A 10447-nucleotide genomic window follows, 5' to 3' on the forward strand; every position below is an offset into this window, starting at 1 on the left:
GCAGTCGATTGGTATTTTAGCGGTAATGTATATCATTTGCGTATTGACTTTCAAAACTATGAAAAAGGGAGATCACTCTTAGGCAATGAAAATAAATTAAATTGATTACAACAACATTCTCGGTTTTTATTGAGTCTAGTTTTTGACAGACATGTTAATGTGTAACATCATTGAAGCCCCCTAGCACCGGCGTAAACGGTATTTAATGCTTAACATAAAAGTATTGGAATCAATAATGCCGAAGAACCACAACAAATAATCTTGACTGACATAATTCAAAGACTAGCTTGCCCCGAACGCAAAAAAAATAGCTGTATTAAGTACAAGCTTCGAACCAATTCATTTTTTCATTTAAGTACATGTTATACGTGTATTATTCAGAGGCTGATTTTTCATTTAATATATATATATATATATATATATATATATATATATATATATATAAATATATATATATATATATATATATATATATATATATATATATATACATATATATATATTTGCGGCGTGGCCGAGTGGTTATCGCGTCGGACTAGTGCTCTAAGGATTGCCTGGTTTAAACCCCGTCAGAGGCAAACCATTGTTTCCACTCATTGCTCAATACACTAATTGGTTCAAGGAACGGTTTCGAGAGTGTTTCCATGTGCTAATAATTACTATTACACAGTCTGGTATTCATGCACGTAAAAGAGGTTGCATCTATTATTATCTCTTTTGAAAATACTCCCTCAAACAGTCTCCATGTTCTTGTTTGTTTGGGATTTTTGGAGGTGTTGAGGTGTTAACAAATTTCCAGAATAAAAAAAAACGTTCCCTTTAAATCCCAAGCGGAAATGAACAGTGATTGAACTAATTTAACACTGATTGAGACTCTAAACAATTGTTTTCATTTTTTTGAAACGGACTTTCCCTTTTTTGAATTCGGAACAGTCCATTCAAGGTTAAAGGGATTTCAAATTCAAAACAAACCAACTGAACTACCATCAGTGAACGTATGTGCAGACTACTATGCTCTATACTGGTATCAATAAAATACGGAATGTGCCGATGATTAACGATGATTAACGAACTGATGATATTTTCAGTTCCTGGCTGGATGAATGCAAAGTTGTCGGATCAAATCCCGGTTCGAGCTCATGTTTTTGGGACTGCCGTAATGAAGAATGGACAAAAGCGCAAATTCGATCACATGTACGAATTTTCTTATCTTAACCTACAACCACAAGGTGTTCATCTGTACGATCTACAGGTACGAGTTTGTCTTATTAAATTGCATGTGATTTTTTTTAATTCACAGGGCTGAATTATTATATAGAATTAGATAATGTGTTATTTATATATAAATAATTTTTGAATCCCTTTCCAGGATATGACCAGAACAGATGCCACACCAGGAAGCTGGTCGAGCCTGTAATGGAATTTACCATCCCACGGTTGAGCTGCAAACACAACTTTCACTTTCTTTTACAAAACATTTGCTAAGTTGAAATCGTGAATTCATGAAGTTTAAATCGTATAATTTAATTGTCGTAAAGCTGAAATTATGAATTCGTGAAGTTGAAATCGTAATTTCTTTAATGACGTATGTTGAAAACGTGAATTCACGAAGTTAAAATTGTGAATTCACGAATACGAATTTGGGAATTTATGTTGTTGTAATGTCTCAACCGATCTGCCGTAACAGTCACTTCATTTTCTTATTTCTATATGCTTGATGATTTATAGAAAGATAGTCTTTTCCATTTCATAACAAATAACATTATAATATTTATCTTTTATCGTTATTTAGACACCAACCGGTGTGTACTGTCCCCGTGCAAAGAATACCAAAGCATTGCCTACACCGTCGTCTGCCTTCCATTTCACATCTGAAATCATATACGGCCAGTCCATTTCGAGAATAAAGGTAACTTGAATTTCTTTATATTTATGTTCAGCAACATATATAATCTTCTTTTACGTTTAGAAACGATTCATAATTACTGAAATATAATTTTTTCATGGACAATTTGGTAATGTGTTTGCATCAACAGAACTAGTACAACGGCTTGTTTGAATGGCTACTGGTTGGGGACCACCAAAACCGGACAACCACCAAACCCGGACGGCTCCAAAAATGCTAAATTTAGTATTTTCTTTGTTCAGTGGTTGTCAGTTACTTTTTATCAACAATAAATGCATGTTTCTTCTAAAATTAAGTAAACAAATTTATTTCAACCTCCGTAAATGGTAATATTTTAATGTCCATTTCAAGAATGTTGAAGATGAAATTTGGGGATCAAGAAAGCAATGCCCGACCTCATGTACCAACTATAATCATTTGCAAAGTAAACAATAGAATATCCAAAACTTCAGCATTTGTTGCTGAAATATTGTATAACATGTTAAAAATATAAAATAAAAACACCCAAGCTTTAATCTGAATTAAGTCACATCATGTACATATATGTCCGGACACATGGTACTGTAGTGAAGACATTTTAGGTAATTTTTATACCCCCCTTTTCGAGCCTCAGATATAAGTGTCAATACAATCAGAAATAGACAAACTAGTTTGTTAGTTAGGAGAAGAACCTAGCTGAATTGTTTCAAATTTTTAGGTCTCTAGGTTAAAAATTATGAAATCTGTACGGAAAAATGTTCAAAAAGTGTCCGGTTGATGGTCCTCGACCAGTAGAGGTATGACGTCATTTTAACTTAAAGTTAAAGATAAACTTCATAAACAAGCGATATTTCACATCAATTTACCTTATTTACGTTTCACGCAACCAATTTTTAATTATTCTTTTCTGATATTTTAATTCCGGTTTGATCACTACTATTTCTGGTTTTGAACTTATCTATTTCCGGTTCAATTTAGGAATACTTCGATTTCGATCTAAACCTTGTTCGATACGACTACGATCCAATTGGACCCGAAAAGAAATTTGGTTCTTTACCCCTGACACAAGTTCATGATTTTAGTACAGGTAAAGTGGCATACACCTTTCACCAACTTATAAATCACACCTTCTTCACTTATACGACGTATTTAGAATTATCGTACCCCACAATGCACCCACACACCCTTATGTTAGATGATATTTTAAACGCACCCAAGTAAAACACAGAATTTTTGTTTGCTTGCATAAGTATAACCCTTTATAATTTCATCGTCATTAGCTTTCAAAAAAGAAAGTGGAGTTGTACTGGTCCAGATAAATAGCTATAACACTGCTAAATTTAAAAGAAGTTGGGCAATCTGATTAAAATCAGCTCTTAAATAGCTCTTCATCTGACGACCACCAATATGTTGTCACCTTCTCAGCCAATCATCGGCGAGCTTTCACAATTTTGAAGGCGACGCGGTTTTTAATTTCAATCGCTAAAAAAACAAATACTAAGAAGGTAATTTTTCACGATTTCCAGTCTATTTTTTATTTCAATTGTTTCACATTACTTCAAACAAAAATCAAAAATATGTTTTACTTCCACGGACAACGGTAATTTTGAAAAATATATTTATTGATTTCAGCTACCAAATGCTTATTGAAAAACCTTTGGTGTTATAATTCTTATTTTTAAGGCGTGGCCTACGTCATTGACCAATTGCGTGGCAACTGTACAGCGACACCTATCAGCGGCACAGGATTTGACGTCAGAAACGCAAATGACCCTTCACATGTGAGAATTCGAACTTCGAAGGAGTTTTTCTATTTCGACAAGGCCTCATACATGTACGAAGGAAGGGTGAGCATGCAATTATGCAAGTCTAATTTATAGTTCCACCTCAAGTGGGCGTGACTCCATTTCCATTTCCTTGCAGGTCGAACATGCAATTATGCAAATCACATTTAATTTTTAGTAAGAAGGCGTGACTTAAATGTCTATTTTCCTGAAAGGTGAGCATGCAATTATACAAATTTATTAATAGTCCGACCTCTTTTACCTGGAGGGCGTGATTTTTAATGAATATTTTCTTGCCGTCCTGACGACTTCAGAACAAAATGAGTGATAATATGTTGAAGATAAAGAAGTTATGATACAAGCAAGGACAACAACAATTTAACATGCTTCAAATCATTATTGCCTTCAAAGGCTTAAATTTGAACAATGCCTCGTAAAATCAGTATGTTACTTAACTAAAACTTTCGAAAATTAACGATTGGTATCAAACTGACTTAAGCACTTATTGCACTAACAATAAAGATTTCCACTGAAACTTATTTCGTAGTATTTCGATTAATCTTTAACACTGGTTTCAAAATGGTGGAATGTTGTAAAATTGGGATTTTCTATTTTCATGCCATCTGTCTCAAAATACAGCATTACGAATTCAATTTAACGAAACATTTTACAAAACTTTCGCCTGAAAAAAAATGAGATAAGTTCACAGATTTTTTAAAGATTCTTATTAAATTTAATTTATCAAATTACGGATTGACACTTTTTAAAAATATGTTATTGTACAGAAAAATTGACTTATTTTTAGAGAGTTGTACGGGGTATAAACAGTGACGTATGGATAAGCCAAAGAAATGATTGGCCGGCACCTGGCTCTTCAAACTCGACATGGGAGTGGTATTTTGCTACAGTAAGTTGTTTAGCCGATCTTTTAGAGCCCGGAAGGTAGCTACCGTATGTTTTTAAGCCATTGTTAGTAAGCGTCATGGGATGCTGTTAAGCTACATAGTTCTAGAGGCGTCTAAAGTAGTTTCGAAAAGTAGTAACAGTACGTTGTCAAAGCGGTGCTGTTGGGGGGGAGGGGGAAGTGGAAGGGGGTAACGGTTAGTTGTCTAGCCAGTGCTAGTGGGGGCGTGGAAGGGGGTAACGGTTAGTTGTCTAGCTAGTGCTAGGGGGGTGTTGAAGGGGTAACGGTAAGTTGTCTAGCCAGTGCTAGTGGGGGCGTGGAAGGGGGTTACGGTTAGTGTCTAGCCAGTGCTAGTGGGGGCGTTGAAAGTGGTAAGGGTAAGTTGTCTAGCCAGTGCTAGCTGGGGCGTGGAAAGTGGTAACGGTAAGTTGTCTAGCCAGTGCTAGTGGGGGCGTTGAAAGGGGTTACGGCTAGTGTCTAGCCAGTGCTAGTGGGGGCGTGGAAAGTGGTAACGGTAAGTTGTCTAGCCAGTGCTAGTGGGGGCGTTGAAGGGGTAACGGTTAGATGTCTAGCCAGTGCTAGTGGGGGCGTGGAAGGGGGTAACGGTAAGTTGTCTAGCCAGTGCTTGTGGGGGCGTTGAAGGTGTAACCGTTAGTTGTCTAACCTGTGCTAGTGGGGGCGTGGAAGAGGGTAACGGTAAGTTGTCTAGCCAGTGCAAGTGGGGGCGTGGAAGGGGGGTAACGGTTAGTTGTCTAGCCAGTGCTAGTGGGGGCGTGGAAGTGGTAACGGTTAGTTGTCTAACCAGTGCTGGTGGGGACAAGGAAATGGTAACGGTTAGTTGTCTAACCAGTGCTAGATGGGACGAGGAAGTGGTAACGGTTAGTTGTCTAGCCAGTGCTAGAGCGGGCGAGGAAGTGGTAACGGTTAGTTGTCTAGCCAGTGCTGGGAGCGGGCGAGGAAGTGGTAACGGTTAGTTGTCTAACCAGTGCTAGTGGGGACGAGGAAGGGGGTAAAGGTTAGTTGTCTAGCCAGTGCTAGTGGGGGCGTGGAAAGGGGTAACGGTTAGTTGTCTAACCAGTGCTAGTGGGGACGAGGAAGGGGGTAAAGGTTAGTTGTCTAGCCAGTGCTAGTGGGGGCGTGAAAGGGGGTAACGGTTAGTTGTCTAGCCAGTGCTAGTTTGAATGTGGAAAGTGGTAACGGTAAGTTGACTAGCCAGTGCTAGTAGGGGCGTTGAAAGGGGAAACGGTAAGTTGTCTAGCCAGTGCTTGTGGTGGCGTGGAAAGTGGTAACGGTAAGTTGTCTAGCCAGTGCTAGTGGGGACGTTGAAAGGGTAACCGTTAGTTGTCTAACCTGTGCTAGTGGAGTTTCGTATTTCCTATTGTATTTTGTATTGATTTCACATTTATTTTTGTATTGATATTTTATTTTTGATTATACATTGAATTTTGTAATTTTTGTGTATATATTTGATTTTTGTATTGATTTTTGTATTTATTTTATATCAATTTTTGTATTGATTTTTGTATTTATTTTTGTATTGATATTTTCATTGATTTGATATTGATTTTTGTACTGATTTTTGTGATGATTTAATATTCATTTTGCATTCATTTCATATTGATTTTTGTATTGACTTATATATTTATTTTTGTATTGGTTTCATATCGATTCTTATTGAGTTATATATAAATGTATGCATTAATTTCATATTGAATTGATTTTTGTATAAGCACGGGGGAGGAAGTGTTACACGAAGGATGGAGTTCTTATGATAACTTGTTTGGAGTTCTTATGATAACTGTCACGGAGTTCCTGGAAAACGTTACGGATTTCTGTGGGAAACTTTTCTATATACTTGGAGAACTTGCGTAAAAAATGGTTATTTTTAACTTTAAATGGGGAGTTTGAGGTGCTAAATTAAACTCTGATAATTAAGCTTGCCCTACATATTGTATTATGTTTCAGAAAAAATCTTTTAGTCCATATTTCGTCGCCGTTTTAAAAAAAATCTGGTAGTTTTGAGAAAAATTTCCAAATTACTTGCTAATTCGTACATATTGACCTTTTCATTTGAGATCTTCTTCGTTGCTATACTTAATTACCTAATTATTATGGAGAGTTGCAAACATAAAGCCCAGGCTAATAAATTTATACCCGATTTTTCAATGTTACGGAGTTCTTGCGATAACTCAAAATATGTCCTGCATGGAGTTCTTATGATAACTTTTGTTACTGCCAGTGTGTTTTTGTGCTTAATCACGGCACGTTTAAGCGTATTTTATTAGTCAATTAGTGTGTAAATCATTATGAAGCATAGTACGCTTATCATTTGCACAACAATTTGGTTATATAACGTTGGTTTTGATCGTGTTTTTCAGTTCAAGAGATATTTTTCTTACATCCGTTTCTTGTGTTTTTTGTGTTTGTTTTGGTCTTTTTGTGTGTGTGGTTTTTTTTTTTATTTTATTGGAATGACTGTAAACATACTTGATGTAGAGCATTTACTTACAGGATAGTGAATTTAATACTCAAGCATGATTTCTTCATATATACATTATTCCTTGCAGTTTTAGAGAACATTAAGTAACTATGCTATCGGTATGCATGTAAATGATTTTCAGCAAAATAGAAGGTAGTATGAGGTGAGTGTCGTCTTTATGTATTCAACGGGTATTTCAATTTCTAAAAGGTATCAATTTTTGTCATAGAAACGTATAAAGTTCTATGACAACGATATGACAATGGAAAGTAAGTCTTAAATAATATATGTGAGTTACCGTAAGGTTCATGCCGTTTATCTAATAATATATGTGAGTCACCGTAAGGTTCATGCCGTTTATCTAATAATATATGTGAGTCACCGTAAGGTTCATGCCGTTTATCGACCTTGTTCCTTTCTCTATTAAATCTAATGTGGCATCACGTGACGTACAGCAATCTCCATATTTCGGAAAATTACTGCATACATTTTTCTTATCAAAGTTTGAGTCCTAGTTGTGGAAATTTTGCAACAACTTTTGCTTTAATTGATTACAAAAATATATTGTCGAACTTCTTTCGCTCGAACACGTAGGGCACGTGCAAATCTGTCGAAGAGATCGGAAGTAATCGGTTGATTTTTTATGCATAAAAAGATCATACATTTCGGGTGCATGGGTGTGAAGGGTATCCCGGTTATATACGATACATGGTATATAATGATACAATTTACTTAGCCGCTTCTTGAGGGAACCCCAACTACTTATTGTCTGCTTTAGAAAGGTGGTTGCTTAAAACATGTAACTGAGAAAAAAGTGTAAGTTTAAAAAAAATTTTCCTTTGCGGTTTAAGCCATGTTACTACTGAATACTGGTGACCGCTGATTCATGTTTTCCTGAAGATTTTTGTTTGTTTGTTTCATTTTACGCCTTTTCCCAACAGTATTTCAGTCATATGGGCGGGTAGTTTCCTAACAATCGTTCCTAGAGAGTAACACCAGTACTAGACTACCTTCCTCCGTGCCACACTACCAAAGCATCTCCCGGGGATCGAACCCACGCCAAAGAGGTAACTGGATTAGAAGTCACAAAATTTTTCTCAAAACTACCAGATTTTTTTAAAAAGGCGACGAAATATGGACTAAAAGATTTTTTCTGAAACATTATACAATATGTAGGGCAAGCTTAATTATCAAAGTTTAATTTAGCACCTCAAACTCCCCATTTAAAGTTAAAAATAACCGTTTTTACGCAAGTTCTCCACGTATATAGAAAAGTTTTCCACAGAAATCCGTAACGTTTTCCAGGAACTCCGTGACAGTTATCATAAGAACTCCAAACAAGTTATCATAAGAACTCCATCCTTCGTGTAACACTTCCTCCCCCGTGATAAGTTTCATATCAAATTGATTTCAAATTAATTTTGTATAGGTATTTTATTTATTTATTTATTTTTTTTTTAAATTTTGTATTGATTTTTTTAATATTGATTGTTATATTAATCTTTGTATTTCAGCCTAACTATACAGAGATGTTGTTACAGAAACCGTCGTTTGGAATACCAGTTAGAATGGTATTGGATGCAGGATTGGTAAGTGAAAAATGTTTAAAATATTGTATTTCGTCTCAAAATGTTTAAAACCACAATTAGCCACAAAATTGCTACTTTTTTTCTTTTAAAGAAAAGATAACACTGGTTTTATATTCAAATTTTTGATATTTTATTTAGCCCATGATAGCAGCTTATCTTGTAAAATAATTTTGGCCTGCATGAGAGACTGTTTGTCATAAATGTAGCCATATATAAAGAAAGTAAAAATATTTCGTGTTTCAGGCATATTTAATTTATTTAATTAACTTTACCATATTATTGTACGGAAATGTCCGAAAACTACCGATTGACATCGATCCCATGCTCGGATTTTAACGGAAAACTCCGACAATTCTTCTTTCATCTTTCAGGGTCAGCACTATATATACAATATTTACGATTACGACGAAAGACGACCTTCAATCTGGTCGTACGATATCAGTAACTGTTTCAACTATACTGAGCGGAAAGATTTTTCTTTCAAATTACCAGGTTTGTATGACGTCACTTCCTGTTACACTTTGCGTCAATTACGCACGTGCATTTTGTATATTCAGTTGATTCTCTCTAGGGATATCAACATAATGGTAAATTTCAACAAATACCATTGTATACGCTGTGTATCCTGGAAGTAATCCAAATTGTTACTGACTATCTTAAGAATAAACAGGCAATTCGTATCGCTCAAAAAAAATATTAAAAGAAAGCACTAAAATAATTTAACTGTAACAGATAGCGTTTCATGATTATATAATATGTAAATATCTTTAGCCGTTACCGGAAGTTGACTATTAACCGGAAGTGAATTTTTCAGGAAACTTCAGGAAGTTGGTGAGTGGTGACATGGAGATATTCCGGTACGGCGTACTCAAAGCAATTATCGCCGCTGGTTCTGTCAACAAATTACAGCTCTCATCTCTCCGCATTTACAATATTAAGGTAAGTCTAAGATATACATTTTTTGTTTTCTTGAAAAAAAAAAGTAAATTGCTTCTGAAAGCATAGAGTTGGCACAAACACTTGGTGCGTTGAGCTCAAAACGCATGTAAGTTCCAAATTAAATGTAGATTGGTCAATCTTAGCAAATGAACGTATCATATATATGAAGAAAAAAAACTTAATATAAACCGTTTTTGAAATCCATATTTCAACGTCTATTATAATACACAAGATGAAAACATTCGCACACCTACCGTCAAAATCCTTATGTATCTTATTACAATTCCAATATTTTCATATAATGCTTTAGTCCGTCGACACAGAAGATATAATCTCCACGATGATTATCAGTTTTAAACAACGACATCTTTGTAAACAACGCAACAGGCGAAATAAACATCAACATTATCAGCGTTTTACTCTATTTACAAAATCTTTCGACAAATTTAAAATTGGCTCCCTGCTTTGCCGTTTCAAATGTGCCGCGCTTTGAAAGTGAAAACCAGTCTGGCTATAGTCGGTGTCATCCGGTAATATGTTGGTTCCCATATTTAAAGCGAGGGAATTAAAATGCGTTTTCAGCTCCACACCCCAAGTGTCTGTGAGAATAAAGATAACATATATTTCTGATATAGGGGTTTTACAGTACAACATCTTTTTAAGAACTTTCATTTCCCCCGAAAGGGGTCCCCTTTTTAACAGTTTGCTCGTAAATATTCGTACCTTTGGGCCTTTTTTTTTTTAAAGGGAAAAAATGTTTTCCACAATTGATTAAATATGTTTTAATTTTGTTTTTTATAACAGAATTTTTTTTCGACAACAATGATATCATCGTGCCCAATTTACTCTTTTACAAAACCCCTCAAA

The 10447-nt window shown here is 35.4% G+C and overlaps 1 protein-coding gene across 1 annotated transcript; it reads left to right on the top strand.

The window, feature by feature from the left end:
* Positions 1 to 6: 6 nt before the first annotated feature.
* On the top strand, positions 7 to 10242 carry LOC132753325 (uncharacterized). The gene is made up of 10 exons (XM_060743765.1): positions 7 to 22; positions 1089 to 1252; positions 1793 to 1909; positions 2864 to 2972; positions 3569 to 3732; positions 4475 to 4576; positions 8567 to 8641; positions 9013 to 9133; positions 9456 to 9580; positions 10216 to 10242. Exons 2-10 carry the CDS (start codon positions 1100 to 1102, stop codon positions 10240 to 10242), a joined length of 993 nt encoding a protein of 330 aa, XP_060599748.1. The 5' UTR covers positions 7 to 22; positions 1089 to 1099.
* Positions 10243 to 10447: the final 205 nt, after the last annotated feature.

The sequence above is a fragment of the Ruditapes philippinarum genome, unplaced genomic scaffold (genome assembly GCF_026571515.1).
Source record: "Ruditapes philippinarum isolate M1 unplaced genomic scaffold, ASM2657151v2 ctg7232_1_1_1_1, whole genome shotgun sequence".
Lineage (NCBI taxonomy): Eukaryota > Metazoa > Mollusca > Bivalvia > Venerida > Veneridae > Ruditapes > Ruditapes philippinarum.

Excerpts from the sequence above, each read along its gene's own strand:
- LOC132753325 (XM_060743765.1), top strand. The coding sequence starts at position 1,100 with ATGAATGCAAAGTTGTCGGATCAAATCCCGGTTCGAGCTCATGTTTTT. Across the intron at positions 1,253-1,792 it reads TTCATCTGTACGATCTACAG|ACACCAACCGGTGTGTACTG; the intron begins GTACGAGTTTGT and ends ATCGTTATTTAG. Across the intron at positions 1,910-2,863 it reads AGTCCATTTCGAGAATAAAG|GAATACTTCGATTTCGATCT; the intron begins GTAACTTGAATT and ends GGTTCAATTTAG.